This window comes from Indicator indicator, chromosome 25, assembly GCF_027791375.1.
Source record: "Indicator indicator isolate 239-I01 chromosome 25, UM_Iind_1.1, whole genome shotgun sequence".
NCBI classification, from domain to species: Eukaryota; Metazoa; Chordata; class Aves; order Piciformes; family Indicatoridae; genus Indicator; species Indicator indicator.
The window spans coordinates 13,116,855-13,137,063 of record NC_072034.1 but is presented as its reverse complement, the minus strand read 5'-3'; the positions used below and the strand labels follow the sequence as shown (position 1 = coordinate 13,137,063).

The following is a 20,209-nucleotide window of genomic DNA, read 5'->3' as shown; positions in this document are numbered from 1 at the left end:
GCAATGGCTGTTTGTGTGTGCCCAAAATCAAGTCACCAAGGGATTCGGCTCACAAGTAAAAGTTGAGTGGGGGCGGTTGAAATTACCCAACTAAAATTGCCAGAGCAGCTCAGTTGGAAAGCAAATGAAGCTATATTTACAAGCACAACTACAATCTAGAAATATGGAATGCAATGAATATGTAGAAAATATAGAATCTTTACATGTATTTGCAATTTAGAAACAGCACAAGTCCCCCCTCCCCTGGACAAAACCAGGGGGTTACCAACAGCTTTCCCCTCTCCCCCTCCTACAAGGGAAAAAGAAAGAGGGAAAAAGCAGAGAGTAGCTTGTTAGTACTTAGCCACTAGGCACAATAAGAATGCAGCCAAGGTCAGCAAGAGCCAAGCAGAAGCTACCAGCTAGTGTCTACTACAGCGAAGAAGCTGAAAAGACAGAGTTAGTTTATACAAATAACTTTATGTTAGTTATCAGACCAATAGGATTATTTAGACCTTTTCATTATTTTCCCTTTTACATCCAATAGTAATTTATTTATTCAAATAAAATAAATAAATAAAATAAAATTAAAAAATACATTCTACCAATTTCCTACTCAATCTGTGGAAAATTTTCCTAGGCACAGCCTAAAACTGCCACATTGAGGAAATTGTGAATGTGTGGTTAAAAAGACAAACCAATGCCCCCCCCCATAAAAAAAAAAACCACCACCACCCCAAAGCCCCAAAAAAACCCAAAAGAATGAGAATATAAAAATGCCTGTGTTGAGGAAAAGTCAAGAGTTCTGTCAATATAGATGGGATTAATGAAAAAAAAAATTATTAAACATTTTATATATATATACATATATATGTATGTGTGTGTGTGTGTGTATATATATATATATATATATATATATGGGGGTTTTTTTCCATGAAAACACACCAAGAAATAGGCAGAAAATTGATCATCTTTGGTGATGAAAAGATTACCTTAGGACACAGAAATGTATGTCCCTAGTGACTAAAATACAGTGAGCAATGTGAATATCTCTGTGTGAAATGAGTGTTCGTGATAAGTGAAGATATAAAACAACAAGAAGTGTTTTCGTTTTAATACTTCTTTAGAAGGATTTTGTGCTTGAAAGGCACTGTTCATTTGACAACAATGACTGACCAAAAAAGTGGTGTAGTGATAGGCACCAATATTATTAAACCATTGCTTTTGGGTTTGGCAACTTGTCCAAACCCCCTGGAAGAGATCCAAAACCTACAGAGCTGGAGAGGAGTCAGCAGCAGTGGGAATGAGCCCTTGGTCCTAAGGCCCTCTGGATTTAGCAAGCACCGTGCATCTTTATGGTAGTTCAGCAATGAATGATTATAGCAGTGATAATAATAAATTTAATCTTTTCTTGTCTGGCCACTACTATCTTGGCATCAGCAGAATCGTGAAGCTGAGGCTTCTACATTTCATTCTAATGGTACAGCAGAAAATGTTATCAGTGTATGAAATCTGAGGAGATAACCATTTTACTGCAGGGACAAAATGCATTGTGAATCAGAGATGTTTCTGGACCCTTAATAGATGGCTGGTGGGCAGGAGGAGGGTTGTCTTGCTTGCTCTGCAGAAAAGGTAAAACTGAGAGTGTTAATAATTATCTTGTAGAGCAAAGTGCTGCTGCACACTCTGTAATGTATACTGGGATCCCTCACCCTCCTCCACTGAAATTCAGGCATCCTCTGAGACAGAGAGCAGCTGCTCTGTATTTACAGACAGAGAGAATATATTTTCCTTTTAACTATACAGTATGAAATTTTTTTGGAGAGCAAGAATGAGAGTATCCCAGCTGGAACTGGAACATCACTGGCAGCAGATTCACTGTGATCATTTTGAGCTGCTTTGGCTGCAGAAGCACATGTGTGCCTAATTTATGTGTGTGAGTACCATCAGCCTGTTCTCAATCAAGTAATTACACAGGCAGATTAGCAGTGTAAATAGCCACCCATAAACATGGAACCCAGCAAAACAAGGAGCTCATTCAGGTAATGTGCTGTCATTTGGAGTTGATAGGTTTACAGAATCACAGAATTGTTTTGGTTGGGGAAAGACCTCTCAAATCATCAAGTCCAACCACTGACCTCACACCACCATGGTCATTAAAACATGTCCCCAGGTGTGCCACCTCTACAGGTTTCTTAGAATCGTAGAATGGGTGGGGTTGGAAGGGGGACCTTCAAGATAGATCACCCCACCCTGCCATGGTCAGGGACACCTTCCACTAGGCCACATTGCTCAAGGCCTCATCTAGCCTGGCCTTGAACACTTCCAGGGGGGAGGCATCCACAACTTCCCCGGGCAGCCTGTTCCAGTGTCTCACCGCCCTCGATGACCTCAGGTACAAGCATAACTTTATTTGCCAAGAATAAGCTGTGTAGCTTTGCTCATGGGTCCGTGATTCAAGTGCTTGGACACTAGCACAGTGAGGAGGTTGAAGATACAGGTATCATAGAATCATTGAATTGGAAAAGACCTCTAAAATCATCAAGTCCAACCATCAACCCAACACCACCATGGCCACTAAACCATGTCCCAAAATGCCATGTCTGTAGATTTTTTTGAACACCTCCAGGGACAGTGACTCTGCCACCTCTCTGGATAACTTCTTCCTATGCCTGGACACTCTTTCCACAAAGAAATTTTTCCTAATGTCCAATCTAAACCGCCTGTGGCACATTTCCTCTCATCCTGTCACATGATACTAGAACAGACTATGTTGAAGAATAGAATATATTCAAGCAGATTTCCTTTTCAGTGTTTTCTTTCCAAAATGAGAATGAGACTTAGCATTTGCACAAGCAGTTGTCCTGGGAGAGATTCCTGTTCTTTCAAAAACTAAATTGCTCTCATTTGCATGTAAGTCATGAACTTGTCTATTTAAGAGAGATAAGAGAAAGCAAATACAAAAACAAGCAGATCAAAGATGTACATGACTCTTTAATCTTGTCCTTTCCTCTTGAAGAATGTGCAAAAGGAACTGAGACATTTTCATTAGTTTAAGTAAGAATGATGATTAAAAGGAATCACAAGTAATTCCTGAAGTAGGACATAATAGCTCTTGTCTTGCTGTATGCTATCAGTCAGTCTTTGATTTACATTAAAGAAACAAATAGCTGGCAAGAAATGTTTCCAACTCTCTTCTGATCCCTTTGTTTAAGTGAGAAAAATATATCACAGGAAAAATGTTATGCAACCAGAAGATACTCCCTCACATGTAATAATTAGTATTGCTGGAAAGCTCCTGTGGAAATCTCCTATGACAGGCAAGATCGTTTTCACCTCTTTATAGCCAGATCTGACATGGCTCTCTGCTTTCAGTATTGCATGCATTTTTGTCAGTCTTCCATGTCTTTCCAATCCCATAAGCTTACTCTCTAATTCAAGGATTTTAATTGAATCTGAAGAACAAAGTGGTAATTTAGTAATCGTCTCTGTATGGTGATTAGGTCTCCATTTACAAACTACTTCCAGCTTCCTTTCATTCCTGGCTTCATGCTCTCACCCCCTCCAGCTGGAAACCCTTCCCACTGACAGGCCCCTCTGAACTCCAGCACAGGCAGTGTTCCCAGCCTGAGAAGTTGAATGTCTTCTGAGTCACCAAAGCTCGTTAGTCACTCCCTTCTGTCCAACAGCACACAGCTGGAAATACAGAGGGGGAGGGGAAATGAAGAGGGGAGTTCCAGTCATTCATTGGTGGCAAATTGGGATGCACAGTATCATGAACTGTTATAAAGCTGACAAGAAGACTTCAGAGTAGGTTTTGCTGCATGAAACTGTATGAGAAAGGCATGAAAAAAATGGAGAGAGCCCAGAGGAGGGTCACCAGTATGGTCTGGGGACAGGAGCACATGCCATCTGAGGAGAGGCAGAGGGAGCTTGACTTGCTAAGGCTGGAGGGGGGAGCATAAGAGGAGGAAAGGGTCTGCTTGCAGCCCATAGCTCCATACCAAGTGGTTGGAGAGGAGGCAGAGTTAGACTCTTCTTGGAGGTGCACAGAGAAAGGACAAAGGTAATGATCACAAATTACAACAAGGGAAATTCCATTTCTATATTACAAAAAAAAAAAAAAAAAGGCAGTGAGAATGGTTAAGCACTGGAACAAATTATCCAGAGAGGTTGTGAAATCTCCCTTCCCGGAGAGATTGAAAGCTTGACTGGTCACAGCTCTGACTTTGAAGTCTCCCCAGCCTTGAGCAGGGGGTGGGAGTACATGACCTCTCAAAGTCTCTTCCAGCCTGTCAGTCTGTCTCCAGCTCACCTCCTTTTTGGGTTAGCACAAGTGGGCAGCCGAGTCCTTGAAGCACTGATACAGACACAAGCTCAGCAGCACAGAGTGCAGAGGTCACTTTGTTCACCAGTGATTCCATGATCTGCCCCATCACATTCTCAGCCTCTTGCAAGAGGCAGACACCTCCATCTCCAGCATCTGAGAACCGCGTGGGCTGTGGCAGGCTGTTATTACATACTTTAATCCTGAGTGGCTGTGACCCTGCCAGTGCAGTAATAGTGTTTTGGAAATATGGGAGAACAGTCAGAAACATCATGTGGTCAGCAATTTGTGGTCCACTGGAGGGAAAGAAAAGCAAAGAAAAAGCAGATAGTTATGTATGGATAGGACTGTAAGAAGTGCTTTACCTGTAAGAAGCTGCAGATGCTTTCAGCCCATTTTTATACCTATAAAGTAGGCAACTCTGTATTGCAGGAAAAGAGAACAGCAGAGAAGATTATTCGTAGGGTTTGTGGTTAACAAATAGGTCACTTTCAGCACCTACATCTTGCTGAAGATCATGAACTAGTTCTGGAACAACGTAAGAATGAAGACCTTCTGAATCTTAGGTCCAGTGTCCACTCTGCTTTACCAGCCCAGGCCTCATTTAATAATGTATTTTTAACAAGTGTCATTAAAAAAAAAAAAAGAGTGGGAAGAAATGGGATGCCTGAATATTAGACATTACTGCTCACTGGAGTAGTGAAGGTGGTGTAGTGTAGCATCATGATGGGCTCAATGCAGTCTCCACTGGAACTCCATTAGAGCAGCTTGGCCTCAGTGGCTATGGGTTACCAGCAAGCCTGGAAGACCTACTTGTGCCCTTGTGAGTAACAGTATGACTGACCTCATCTGTTTGTATTTATACAGCCCTGTCCTGTTTCATGTGCAGTCACTCCAGATTATTAAGAAGCCTAGGGAGAAAAGGTGATGATTTCTGCATGAAGAGATCTTTTGCTTAAGAGCAAATTTTGTATTACAGCGCCGGCTTGGAGATGCTGCAAAGAAAGCAATCAGCAAGCTACAAGTCAGAACAATCAGGAAAGGTGATAAGGTAATTTTTCAAATTGCTCATTACCAAATGAAACTCTGTGCTGAGGATTCCTTCAGACCAATGGGACAATGAGGCAGAACAGAAATGGCAATTGCTTATTTAGCCACTCTGTGACCTGCAGGTGGGGGTGGAATACTGATAAGCAATTTACAGATGGAATAGGGTAGAGAGAAGAAGGTGATTCTGTGCAGATGCAGAAAGTCCTGGAAGTGAAAACATGCTAACTAGATCTGCATGCTTCCTGGGGCAAGTTTCCAGCTGGAAACGTGTTGGAAAATCTGACTTGCTTGTCTTGAAATGCATTACTGGATTTGAAGCATGCATCAGCAACTGTTTTACTTTGTCACATAGGCTCTTGTATGAAGAGATTAGCTGACAAAATCAGAAAATGAAAATGGTGAATGTTCTCTTTCCTGTAGGAAACTGAGCCAGACTTTGATAACTGTGCTGTTTGTATTGAAGGCTACAAACCCAATGATGTTGTCAGAATTTTGCCTTGCAGGTAAGTTGAAGGTTGAAGGTGTTTTTAGCTCTCATAGTCTTTCTACTTCAAGACAGGCTTTGTTCTCACAATATCAAACTGATGAGATTAGCTGAGAACTTAGGGAGGGAAGGATGAGTTTATCATTTTGATTTATTCAAAGTCTGTTGGTAAAGATATCTGAAATGTCTCTTCATTCAGCTTGAGGTGAGGATAGTATTAATGGTGATGAGAGCCTGACTTCAGCGTGACAGTCAAAAATTTTGTCTGATTTGGACCTATTACAAAGTCTTCAGTAGGATTTTTAAACTAACAGGAATTCTCCTCCTTCTTCAAACAAACCCCTTAGAAGAATTTGCCCCTGACTTCAAGGTGAGCCCAGGGCACAGCATTCAGGGATAGAGCAGTCTGCTGCTTCCCATGGAGATGCTTCTTTTGCTGTCCTGGGCCGTGTCCAGGCACTGTGAAAGAGATGGCTTCTGTCAAAAAATCCCCAGCTGTAAAGAGAGGTATGCTGAGCAGAAGCAGTAAAGCAAACCAAGGGAATGTGACAAAGGCCACCATATCTATTTCTGCCGTGAAAATACTCTCAGGCATGTGGAATGTGGAGGTGACAAGAGAGCTTTTGAGCTTATTCTTTCTCTTTTCTTCCCCTATGTGAACATGCCTTGTGCAGCACATAGAGTCGCAGTGATGTGACACCAGAGTGCAGCCTCTTGCCAACCCAGCTGTATTCATTTCTCTGTGCCATTGTCCTAGCATCTGTGAAGTTCTAGCTCATGAGGGATTTCTCTAAGGAAAGCAATTTCATAGGAAAATTCCTAGGAACTGTGTATCCCCTAGGAAAATAAGAGTGAGTGTTTGATTTCCCTAGAAATTGGCATCTCAAGTGCTGTCCATACAGAGCAGAGGTTAAGGATATTTAACAGAGTTTCTTTCTTCTCCTGCAGACGGTGTTCCCTGGCTCCAGAAACTGAAATATTTGGGTTTTTTCTTGCTGTCTTGTTCCCTAGTAGCTATTTGAATGTTACAAGCTGTCCATTTCTGCTCCTTCATGAGACTGGTTAAATCCGTTTATTTCCATCACTAAATGGCAAACAAATAGCAACAGATTAATCATGAATTTGACCTACTGTAAATCCCCCACAATGACAAATTGCATGGGAACTCTTTTCCTTTTTTTTTTTTTTTTTCCCCCTATGAGCAGACACAAGCACATCACTTCATGAAACAGAAATGCAGGAAAATGAGAAATTACCAGAAAATGTGGACCTTGGTTTGACATTCAGAGAAGCATAATCAAATTGGAAATTCTACATGATAGAGAAGCTTTTGGAAGTAGTTACACAACAGCAGAAAAAAAAAAATATGTGTAAGCTTTAGCTTTCACTTGTGTCTCACCTCATAATTCAGTGAGGCTCCACTCAGACTTTGTCATGCACAGTGTTGAGTCAAGCAGAGTGAGGAGGAAACACATAGTTAACAGGTGATGCTCAGTTCTTGGCTGAATCGAAAGGTCGCCTAGCAAATGACTCGCACGAAAAGGGTAGCAGCAGTAGAACTGCCTTGTAAAATACTCACAGGCTGAGCCTCAGCAGTTTTCAGTTATAAAACCTCAAAGCTCTTGCTCAAGCAGCTGCTTTCACAAACCCTGGCTTTCCTGCTGCATGAATTGTGAGGGCAGCATTTTACACATTCACTTGGGTTTGAACTTCCAAAACAGGAAGTGATAGTCATGATTCTTTCTGCTGCTGCCAGTCTCTTATCCGAAGGAACGGGGGGGGGGGGGGGAAGTGAATTGATTTCTGTCTCTGTTAAGCAAGTAGGAGAGTGTTGTAACTTGCTAAAGATCTACAGACTCTGTCTGTTTGTTCCTCAAGCATCCTCAGTTACACTGTGTGCAGTTCACAGTATGGGAACCTCATTAGACTGCTGTTTAATAAGAGGCTGGCATTTCACCAAGTCTTACAGAAGCCTGCACTATATGACATCAGTGCTGGCTGACCTTACTGTTTCTATCCAGGAGGTGTTCAAGATGTAGAACTTTTTACCTGCAAAGCCAAATGGGCCCCAAGGGCTGCACATGAAAGATGGAGCTTTGTGCTGCTGGCAGGACTGGGAAAACCACTGCTAGCAGGCACGCTTTGGATAAAGACCTTCATGTCCTAAGATTTCTTTTTAAGGCTTGTGGAGCCTGAATCTCCTAAAATCCCAAAAACCCACCAGCCAATATTGCAGTAGATGAGCTCTGAAGTCATATAAATACGCAGTTATTAGTCCTCTTTTTTCTGCTGGCAGAGAGCTGGCTCTGGGGCACCCTGTTGCTGTGTATCCCATTCTGGAGAGCTAGGAGGAGAATTCCAGTTAACTCATACTTCTTCCTCTGTCCTCTTTAGTCAGCTCCCACAGCTGACTGTAGTCATGAACTTCACTCTGCAGGATGCATTAAATAAATGAGGACTGACACTTGATTAAAAAAAAAGAAGAAGAGTATTAGCTTGCAGCCGGTTTTGTGATTGCAAACACCACTGAAGTTGTATTTGAGGGCACTGACACAACATCAAATGTAACCAAGTTCATTGTTCCCAGAGTGACATCTCTTGTCATAGTCCTAATTCCTTCTGCTTCTCCTCCACCTCCAGCTTCAAAATGTCTTCATCTTTCCTGCTCTGGCTTTGGAGAAGCTACTGGTGCTGCTGTTCCCACTGTGTGCCTTCTACTGAACTTCTACTAACTTTACCAAACTTCTGTAGAGGCAAGACAGTTCTTTCAACCTCATCTCTGCTGAGTTCCTCATAAGCTCTTTTTTTTATTATTTCATTTCTGTCACCAATAAATGCACTTTCTGACCACGTTCCAGCTCGTTCCCTTCCCCTGAACTCTCAGTCCCTGATTTCAGAGACTGCCTCACTCCTTTCTCTTTCTGTTTCCCATGAGCCTTATTTCAGCACATACATTCTTCTCTTTGATTCCACTGCACACCCGCATTATCACCTTTTGTTTTTTTTTTTTAATCCTTCCTTCTTCCTCAAAAAAATGAACAAATAATCCTGTACATGAACCCACAAAAGCCCAGACCTTTTCATTGGATAGTAAGTGGTACTCACCAAAACCCCCCTCAATCCTGTGCTGCAGCCCTGTGTCTAATCCAGGCAACTGATGGTCTTATTCACTGCCCCTCTCTTTCAGCTTTTGCCTACCTTTAGCTCACACTTTTCTTCCAAGAAAAATTACATGACTGCTAGGTTGGTTTGCCTGCAGTTGGGAAACTTGGGACTAGGAGTAGAAGGTGGGAGGGGAACAGTTTCCCTTAACCTGGAAAGAAAGCTTCTCAAGATTGTTGGCAAACTACAAGGTCAACAATAGCTTTGTAAACAATCAAATCATTATGATTTTGGGTTGAGCCTGAAATGAATTATTTTTTTCATTGTATGATTAAAAGGGCAGCTTTAAAGAAAATTGAAATACATTTCAAACAAAAGTAATCTCCAGTTTAAAATTATGAAGTGCTATTTAGGTAACTTAAACGCTTAGGGGTTTTGAGGTTCTTCTTTCTTTGTGATCTGTGAGCTTTACGCATCCACATACAGTCACGGAAGGGAGCAGGAGGGATCCCGGAAGGCCACCATCCCTGGAGCAGCATAGGGGCACTGGCTGTGCACATGTTGTTCTTGGGAGCTTTTTCCAACACACTCTGCAGTCTCCTGGGATGAAGACTACAAATCCCCCTGATAATTTACTGCAGTGCTTTGCCACCCTGCCTGGGGCGAAGCTTTCGCTATTGTGTAACCTGGATCTGACTCGCTGCAGTTTAATCAAGTCATTGTGTCTCTTGTCCCTAGGAGAGGTGAAGAACAGTTGTTTCCTTTCTCCTCCTGGAAGCCTTTGTTTTGTACTAGGATTGTTACAACATCTCCTTTCGCCTTCCTCTCTCAACTAATCAATTACAGCTCTTTTGAGAACCTTTCCAACCCACCCAAATCAGCACAGTTTAGCAATGCATGTGGTTGCACACAACAACAACAAAAAAACCCAACATACTTTTTCCTGGCTCTGACTTTGTCAAGGCCACATCCCAAGCTTGTGCTTGAATCTTCTCTTTTAATGTCTCCCTGTATGGGTCATTACTTCTGAACTCATCCATGATGCCTCTGCTCTCTCCTTCCTTTCAAAACGTGCATCAGTCAGGACTGCAGAGGGACAGAGGGATTTTTGTTGCAGCTTTTTACATTTTTGTCTTACCATATGACAGTGAAATATTGCAGTTTCTCCCTTGTCTTCCTTTGTGCTGACCTTTAATTTGCCTGAATTTGGATGAGAAGCTTCTCAGGAGATCAAACAATTTACAATTTCTTGAAAGCATGTATGTAGTGCTGCAGCTAATATCAAATGAAATAAACTTTCAAATCCAAAGCCTGCCCCCTCACTTCTTTGCACAAATATTTGTGTGTCCAAAAGCAGATGTTCTGAACTCTCTGATGCGGTACAAACATGTAAAAATTCAAACCTTTACCTGAATTTTCAACAACATTCCATTCTGCTGCGGGTTTCTGTCGAATAATCAAGTCCCTTCTGTTGTCCACATTCAATCTGAAATTAATAGAGCCACAATACACTGTGCTAATGCAGTATTGAGGAGTGCAAAGTGACATGGTCTGTCATGTATTTAAATTACTTGGCATTTGTAAGTTGTCTTTTTGAATATTGTTTTATGAAGCCAGCTTCAGGAACAGTGGACTTCAGTTTTTGAAGTCTTGAAGGCATGAAAGCTCCAAGCTTTTGGTGATTAACAAACATTATGAAATGCTGTAATACGAACCACGGCTTGACTGAGCTCGACACAGCTTGCAAAGCTTGAGCTTGAAAACAAGAGGAGACTTTCTAGTCTGTGGTAGAATGGCTCAATAGAAGTTATGTTTGTTTTTTTTCTATCCAAAGCAGATTTTGGAAGTCTGGGGTTGGTTTGTTGGTTGGTTGTTGTTGTTTTGTTTTGTTTCGTTTTTTTTCAAGACAACCGTAAAAATCTCAGGTTTTGTTAATGTACTGATTATTTTGGCACCAATGGTCTTTCAGATGTTTGCAGTGAACCATACTTATTTATGAATTTGAGTATATGATTAAAGAGGACGATCACTATCAAGAATTTCATTGTTATTTCAAAGAGCTGAAAAGCAAAGAGATTGACTTTCAGTACCCTGCATGAATTAGCACACCCAAGAAATTCTGTCGGTTAACAGATTTTACACTTTAAGTGTAAAATTACACATGCCTGAGGTGGTTTTATGCCTTCACCTATTCAGATTGCTTGCCTGATGATGTGCTGAATATGCCTCTCCTGAGATAAGAGGCAGAAAGAGTTGTGCAGGACAGAGAGTGACATTTAATGGGTTTGCCTAGTAAAGCAAGTCTTGTTGGGAAGGAGGGTTATGAGCTGTCAGCAGCCTTAGTAAGGTAGTGCTGTAAAATTCAGGTATCACAACTGTGCCCTGTGATAGGACAAGGGGCAATGGATGTATACTACAGCACAGGAGGTTCCACCCCAACATGAGGAAAAACTTCTTTACTGTAAGGGTCACAGAGCACTGGAAAAGGCTTCCCGGAGAGGCTGCGGAGTCTCCCTGTCTGGAGACTTTCAAGCCCCATCTGGATGTGTTCCTGTGCTAGATTCTATGGTCCTGGCAGGGGGGGTGGACTCGAAGATCACCAGAGGTGATCCAACCCCTAACATCCTGGGATCTTGTGATCCTGTTATCCTGTGATCATGATACTAAGATGATTAAGGGACTGGAACATCTCTGATAGGAGGAAAGACTGAGCGAGTTGGGTCTGTGTAGCCTGGAGAAGAGGAGGCTGAGTGGGGATCTTATGAATGCTTACAAATATCAAAGGGATGGGTGTCTGGAAGGTGGTGGGGTCAGACCTCTTCTCAGTGGTCCTCAGTGACAGGACAAGAGGTAATGGGCATAAACTTGGACATAGGAAATTCTATCTAAACATGAGAAGGAACTTTAAGGGTGGCAGAGGACTGAAAGAGGCTGTCCAGAGAGGTGGTGGAATCTTCATCTCTGGAGACTTTCAAGGCCTGCCTGAATGTGTGCCAATGTGATCTGCTTTAGGTGATCTTGCTCTGGCAGGGGGTTTGGACTCAATGATCTTCAGAGGTCCCTTGCAACCCCTACCACTCTGTGATTCTGTGATACTTCAATTATGTTAATCATGTTGACATACAGGATCAGATGAGGTTGGGCAGAGTCTGGTATCGCAGCCAACTGATATAATTAGACTGGGTCAAACTTCCAAGAAGAGATTTGCCCTTTCCCATAGTTGTGTGTGAAGTCAGACCAAGTAGAGGAATGTAGTAATTTGCCATGTGGTTTCATTTCACAAAGGAAATGTTTCTTCTAGAAGTTGTGAGGGGGAAAAAAAAAAAACAAACATCACAGTGAAAAGAGTAAGATTCTGAGATTTTACACAGTTTGGGTTTGGCATTTCTAGCGTTATTTAGGACTGGAGCCAGCTGGTATGTGGGCCAATACCACCTTAGTTAGAGCCAGGGTTGCAAATCAGTATTGGTGAAAGTACACCTCGTTTTCCATCAAGTTGCAAGGCTGTGTGCATCTCACGTGAGAGAGGCCACAACAGAGCACAGGAGCCCACCCATGCAGCTGAGCACACCCCACTTCAATACTTAGCATACCTTTGGTGCTTTGAGGGATTCTGGCTTTCTCAGAGGTTGCATTTCCTCAAGGAGGCTGCTTGAGATGGGGCTCTGAGCCTTGTGGGTTCGTGTGGCCATGCTGTAGGAGTGATGTGTGGGGGGCAGCAGCAGCAGCACAGGGGCACACAGCCTGGAGACAGCTCAAATGTAAAAGTTCAAGCAGCCTGAAACGTGAGTTTCAGGCTCTGCCAAGTACAAGGTGGCACACCTGTTGCAAGCCTTAGAAAGCAAATTTAAAGCTGATCTATATAAAATTTGAAAACAAGGAAATTAATCTTAGTTTGCACCTTTTGAAGCAAGACTGTGTCTGTATATTGAACCTCCTATGTCAGAACAAAACACCCCCTTTCAGTTTTGCTTAAGTTATTATTATGTTATGTTAGGTAGTTGGACTAAGGTCACTCCCAACTGAACTATTCTACTTCATTCAGTTAATTGATTAAAAGATTCTGTAGGAAAGCAAGTGAATATTCAGTTTCCTACATGCCAGTGTCATTTCTGAGGCTATATGCATGATAGGAAACTTTCCTCCTTTTCTCTACTCCACTCTGGTGAGACACCAGCTGGAGTACTGCATCCAGCTCTGGAGCCCCTAGCACTAGAAGGATCTGGACCTGCTGGGCCATGAGGATGATCAGAGGGCTGGAGCTCCTCTCCTGTGGAGACAGACTGAAAGAGTTGTGGCTGTTCAGTCTGGAGAAGAGAAGACTTCGAGGAAACTTTATCGTGGCTTTCCATTATCTGAAGGGGGCCTACAAGAAGGCTGGGGAGGGACTTTTTAGGGTGTCAGGTAGTGATAGAACTAGGGGGAATGTAGCAAAGCTAGAGGTGGGGAGATTCAGATTGGATGTTAGGAAGAAATTCTTCACTATGAGAGTGGAGAGACACTGGCACAGGTTGCCCAGGGAGGTTGTGGAAGCCTCATCCCTAGAGGTTTTTAAGGCCAGGCTGGATGTGGCTCTGAGCCATCTGATGTAATGTGAGGGGTTGGAACTGGCTGATCCTTGAGGTCCCTTCCAACCCTGGCAATTCTGTGATTCTTCAGAAGGAGTGGGGCTGAGCAAACATCACTGCCTTGTAGTTCTCAAATCCCAAGCCCCACATTCCTGTTTTATAACACTTGTTCTCTATAATACAGGGTAACAGAATACGCCTGCAGGAGAAAATACAATCTGTCAGTCAGGTACAAGCACTAAATAGCTCTGTATTCAGTCTCAGTTTGTGACAGGCAAAGCTAAACAAGAAGCTTTCAGTTTCTTCTGCTGGATAATGTAAAAAAAAAAGTAGCCCCACAGCAGCCACAGGGCTCAGGGAGTTGCTTAGTGGTCACTTCAGACTGAGCACAGGATTATCAACAAGCTCCTCAAGGCTGGGATTGTTTAGGAGCTAACTCTGATGGGCAACTTCTAAAGAGCAGGAAAGTCAGGGCAAATGTTTTAAAAAGCTACATCCTGGGTTTTCCATTTAAATGAAAATAGCTGTTTTTACTTTATTTCCTGATGCCTGGGTCTTAAAAAATACCACCCCCAGAATGGCTTCATGTTTAAATTGTGTAGAATCAGGTTTGTCTGTGAAACCCTTGAGAAACACTTAATGTGGGTTGGGTTTTTGTTTTTAACCTTTACCAGCAAGCAGGTTTTGTTTCCTGACAGCCTTTAACATTTAAAGGATATGGGGTTTGCTGTTGCATTTTGTGCCTTTTTCCTGCTTCTCTGATTCTGTACCTATCTTATTTTCTAAACTCAGTTGAGCAACACTGTGCACATGTGATTGAGATGCTGCAGAAGTAATTTTAGTCCTTTGTGCACCGGATGTAGCTGTGCAGTCCTTGCAGAGGTCACAGACCACACCATTTGAAACACCCTCACTGAATTCAGAAGCAGCATCTGGTACTAGGTGGTAAACTGTGCTGTGCTGGATTTGAATTAAACTCTCCTGGTTTTCATTGCAGGCATCTTTTCCACAAGTCCTGTGTAGACCCCTGGCTGCTAGACCATCGTACCTGCCCGATGTGTAAAATGAATATTCTAAAAGCTCTAGGGATCCCGGTAAGCACATCACAGAGCTGGGCAGGGCAGAAAGCAAGCACCAGCTGGGGGGGTGTATCCCTAGCCCCTTGCCTCTCTCTTCCCATCCCACTCTTCTTGCTGTGTTAGTGATTTATTAATTGATTTCTTCAGGGGACTGCAAGCTGAAATGCCTGACTGCTGTTCTCCTGTACCCCGGAGTGTGTGTGGGGGCTGATTGGGTGTGGGGAATCTGTGTGTCTGTGGTTGCTTGCTTTGGGGAGCAGGGGATTGTTTGTTGGTCTTTTGGTGGATTTATAGGTTCTTGCACGTAGCTTTTGTTTATGTTTTAAATCAGGACTGGATTTCTTTCTTTTTTTTTTTTTTTAATCATGCTCTCAGTTGAAATCTCAAAGCAGAAGGTCTGCAAATAAAATTTTCCCAGCTTCACTAGTCAAGGACAACTAATTGCTCATTCTGGGGAGCCAAACCTTTTTTTTTTTTTTTTGCTGTCAGATTTCTCTTAAAGTCTGTCTGTGGCAAGCTCTGTGCTCCTCATTCCAATTAGGGAGCATTTCTCCCAGTAACTAAGCATGAGGTGGTCCACATGACACAAGAAATTGTTAAGCTCTTTGTTATTGGGAACAGTCAGATGTGGTTAGAAGCTGCCAAAGCAATTGATCCTTTTGGGTTGCATGTTTACATTCAGCTACTGTGTGGCAGACAGGGCATACACTTCCCTATCCACAGCTATCACAGAGAGCAGAGGCTTCAGCAGGAGGAAGTGAGTCACCTTCTCACACTGCAGGAGGCTTGACACATGGCAGTGAAGTTCAACACTGCACCACCACAGGTCGATGCACAAAGAGGTGCTGTAAATACCCTCCCCAGTTACAGATGTCGGCAGAAGATGTCATTACCATTGGGCTACCTTTTCTCCTAAGCATGTCTATTGTCTTTAGAATATTTAAAGATGATACAATTGTGAAATCAGTGTTGGAGATGTCAGGAAAAGCTGGAATGAAGGCTGGCTCTGACATTCATCATCTCTGCACCTAGGCTTCAAGATAGGAATTTTTCTTCAGTTCAGGCTTTCCCAAGATTTTGGCACCTCTTTTCTCTACCCAATATATTGTTCCAGGGCTTGCTTCTTCACCATGATTCCTGCTTTTTCACCTTGGGCCACTTCTATTTTTGCCCACACATTTCATTAACATGCTCCTCATCCATTATCATGCATCATCATTAGCATCCCTTCATCATCAAGGGATACAGACAAATCAAACCTCCACTTTTTGGATACCTGCAGTGAGATGTTAAGGTCTTTGCAGAAAATTTAGTAGTGTTAATATGTACATGCAGGATATGGCTGTCACTGTCTCCACTGGCAGCTGCTGAAGGCTAAGAGTATCCTCAGGCTGGTTGAGGCTGGGTGCATGCATGGAGAAGGAAAACATGCCCAGAGGCCATGTGCAAAGGTTTAGGTTTACATGAGTGGTTTTTACTACATGTGAACACAGCTCTGTGGTGGCAGGTGTGGAATCTAATTGCCAGGAATAATTAAAAGCACCATTCAGTTTCCTCAGCCATCATTTCTCTTCTCACAGCTCCCTGTCTTGTTGTCTCTGTACTGCATAGCAGGAGGAGGATCCATTCCACTCCTTCACTGAGAGCTTTCCACGTGGAGCTTCTGTGGAAATAATTGTCCTGGGCATGTAATTAAAGACAGTGCTGTAACCAACATAAACATCTGGGTCACATTAAGATTTCAGGATCAGCCTTAGTTCCAGTCTGATTCTTAACACTAAGAATCAGATGCCTGGATGTTAATGTTCCACTGGCAAAATTTGTTGAGAGGATTTTATTGTATGCATTCCTGTGAAAATTTCCCTGGGCTGTTCTAAGACAGCAGTCTGAAAACAGCTTGCTCTGTCATTTGGAGGAAGCATATTGGCTCCCAGCCACATGGATTGTCAGTCAGGTTTGTGAGGGGAGGGCTGTGTGCTAGAGCCTTACCCCTCAAGGTAGCTCTTGTCCCTAGGAACTGGGAGCAGATGGTAGCCTTTGTGTCTGAAGTTTCCTCTGGCTGACAGAAAAGAAGTGGGAGCCTGAGAGCATCTGGTAGCTTGGGGATTAAAAATTCCTTTACTGCTATCTGTTGCTCCTCTTCCTCTGTTTTCTCTGCCTTTTCTTGCTAAAATATGCCTGAACTGTTGTCTTTCCCTCTCCTACTTCATACCCTTTCCTGCTTCTCTTCAGCATAACCCCTCCAGCCCAGTCTTTATCCTTTTGAGCTGCTGCCCCAGTGTTGCTGCTTGTGCTCCCTGCTCAGCTCACAGGATCCGTTCTCCAGCCACACAGAAATTGTGTGTCCTCACCCTTCTCTCTGCCCATCACCAGCTGAGGGCAGCCCAGGGTGGGCACCAGTCCTGTGGGGTGCTTTCTGCTGCCACTGAGCTTGCAGGCACCATGCAAAGCCCACTCTGCTTTGGAGAGTGTAGTTGTTGGTCCCAAATATGCCACCAGTCTCTGTCAGCACACATGAGCTGATATTTTCAGAGGCTCATAACTTAGCCAGATGTCAGCAGGCTGTTGTGGGAAAGGACATTTCCCTGGAAGAAGCTGCAAAGCTCTAGGGCTCCTCAGTGAGAGGTGGCAAACATTTCTGTGGAGTGGAAGAAGCAAAATGCCATTCCCTAATCGCATTCTTGAGTCTTGATGAGGCATCTTGCTGAAATTTCCATGGGAGAGAAGCAGCCTCGGGCAGGCAGCTCTCGCTGATGGGAGATGAGTGCAAATTTGCCAAAGTCCTTTTGCAGGCTTTTACCATGGGGGGAATGAAGAAATCTTCCCATAGGCAGGGCTAGTGTGGTGGGATGTTTTGGGGTTTTTTTGTTTTTTTTTTTTTTCCTGCCAGCTGCATGTCTGTCCTATGGTTGTTATTAAAGAGTTGGTTTGTGTGACTGGATATATTGTGCTTTGTTTCACAGGAAGAGTCAGGATTTTCCAGGAAATGACTGGTTAAAATCCAAGTATCCAAATGCTTCAATTCAAACCTAAAACTCACCACTTACTTTGTAACAAAGACTTCAAATGCTCTCTGCCCTAAAAGCAGATTCCCTAGGCTGCCATGAGGCACCAAGATGACTGTGCTCATTTTCACGGTACCCAAGCATCTCCACTTTTCACCATGGCTCTCTGCAGCTCCAGAGGGTTTTTAACTAACTATCTATCAGCAAACTGTTGGCATAACCTTTTCCACTGTCCTTTTGTTAGTGAATTCAGCTCAGACCAAGCCTCTTTGGGCTGTAGTAGTTGAAATGAATTTATCAGTGAAAGTGTCTTTCACTTTGAAAGAGCTGCATTGCTGTTGAGATGATCATATCCCATAGAATAGTCTCCCTCTTCTTCTCCCCCTTTTCTGCAAATATCTGCTGGATATGCAGACAGCTGCATTTTTGGCAGCAGATTGGATGACTTGAAGCTATTCACTAAGAGCCTTAGCCTAGCCCTCAGAAGTCAATACAAAGCCTTCCCTTGACTTTAGTGGAATTGTGCCCTCAAAGCACTTACACGCAGGGAATGAGTGAAACCAATATAATTAAACTCAGCAAATGTATCTGGGTCACTCTGACAGCAGAAGCCATAATGTTTGGGGTTTTGTTGTTTGGGTTTGTTTGTTTTGTTTTGGTTTTTTTCAGTCAGTGTTTGATGTCATTAGTTTCATGGTATGCTGCTTAGTTTGGGGTATTTTTTTTTTCAACAAAAAATTACTCAGGACTAAAGAGATTAGTTATATCGTGCAATGCTATTTTTGCATCTTTAATGTTTGGGTTGGCTTTCAATTATAATCCCCTGGTTTTTAAAAGTTTAAAAGTTAGTGATAAAACCCCCATTCTAGGAATTACTGGAATCAGAGCAAAGGACAGACAACTGAAAAAAAAAATTGAAATAGTTTTTCTTAGAGCAGAAAAGAAAAAATGGGGGTTGGGTTGGTTTGTTGTTTTTTTTAAGATACACTGCCATCAAAACCAAATTTAGGTTGAAAATGAAATTCTGCGAGTGTTTTCTAACAGCTAGGGGTGAGGGAAAGGGTGATAGATCTAAGGAATAATTTTGGATCCAAATCCTACAGATAAAGAATTGGGATTGCACTTAGAAAAGTAGAGGTTCAATGGGTTTCTTTAAAAGCTGGTGCAGCTGGACGTGCCTTTATCCCAGTTCTGAGGAGCTCTCACTCTTTGTGGATTAGACTGGAGCCCTGACAGTGACAACTCTCATTTTTATCCCTAGCTTCAGTCTGTGGAAACAAGTCACCTGAGAATTGGTTAAGATGCCTGCCTTTTTCATTAGGAACATTTGTAAAAACATATTTATGAGGTGGCAACAATCAGACAGAGACCGTATGGGAAAAGAGAAAACATGCTCAATTCCTGGTTCCGCAAGGAAATGCAAGCATATGGTAACCTTGCATGCCTCAATTCAAAGGGATTACTCTTGTGCTTAAAGCTAAGCCTCTATTTAAGTCTTTGCTATATCATATTTTGCTTAGTTTCTAGCTGCCTGCTGTTAGAGGTGGGCAAGTAGTGCGCTTTTCAAAACTGCCTTAACAACTAAGCGTAGCAAAAATCAGATCCAGAGAGCAGAGTTCATCTCCTCTGACTTTAGCCATCCAAATGTTGGCTTTCCAATCTAGCAGCTTGGGCCCCATCTCTGCTGAGCAGTGAGGAGGTAGAGAGGGCAATTCAAACCAGCTCTACCTTAGGGTGGGATGAATCACACAGCAAAGTTGTCTCATGCCAGTGAAGTTAGAGGAAGCCTAAGTGACTGATCCAGGTTATCTGTCTGACTGCAGAACAATAAAGATAAATGGGAGCAACTTAATTTTATGCAATTGCAGCTCAACAGCGCTAGGTCTCTCTGTAACTTTGGAAGCTTTGCACCCTGACACACAGCATCCTCATCTGTGAAGGAACCTTGGTTCTGCTAACAGTATGTTAAAACTTCACAGAGCAGTTCTTGAAATGGTGCAAACAATGTTTCTCTATTCCTTCAGGAGAACTAGACCTGGTTCTGTGAGCAAATGGCACAAGAGATTTTTCACTCTTGGTGAATAGCTTCAAGTCATCCAGTCTGCTGCCAAAAGTGCAGCTGTCTGCACATCCAGCAGATGTTCATCACCAGTGTTTGTGGGGAGCTCCACAGAAATCACTGCTGTAGGAATGGGACAGTCAGGCTTATAACAGGCCCAGAAACATCAAGGCTAGAAACTAGGTAAAAACCTTTTTCACCATGAGGTTAACAAAACACTGGAACAGGCCCCCCAGAGAGGTTGTGGAGTCTCCTTCTCTGGGGACATTCAAAACCCACCTGGATGTATTCCTGTGTGACCTGCCCTGGGTGATCCTGCTCCAGCACAGGGGTTGGCCTGGATGATCTCCAAAGGTCCCTCCCAACCCCTAATGCTCTGTGATTCTGTAATGTTGTATTTGGTGTCTCTGGACCAACGATCCTCGGCCACACAGTGCCCACTTGAAGTCTCAGTGCTCCTCATGGACAGGCACTCAATGCTGAGGATACTGTGCAAAAGGTGGGCACCACAGACCCTCTCATTGCTTCCCTTGACTTGAAGAGCTTGGCTCATTTT

At 43.0% G+C, this 20,209-nt stretch overlaps 1 protein-coding gene across 1 annotated transcript in view; it reads left to right on the top strand.

The window, feature by feature from the left end:
- Nucleotides 1–20,209, top strand: part of RNF150 (ring finger protein 150) — a 123,880-nt gene that overhangs the window by 74,686 nt on the left and 28,985 nt on the right. The window contains exons 3-5 of the mRNA XM_054392357.1: nucleotides 5,286–5,357; nucleotides 5,777–5,859; nucleotides 14,508–14,604. Coding sequence (XP_054248332.1) covers nucleotides 5,286–5,357; nucleotides 5,777–5,859; nucleotides 14,508–14,604 — 252 coding nt within the window. The remainder of the gene's footprint in view (nucleotides 1–5,285; nucleotides 5,358–5,776; nucleotides 5,860–14,507; nucleotides 14,605–20,209) is intronic.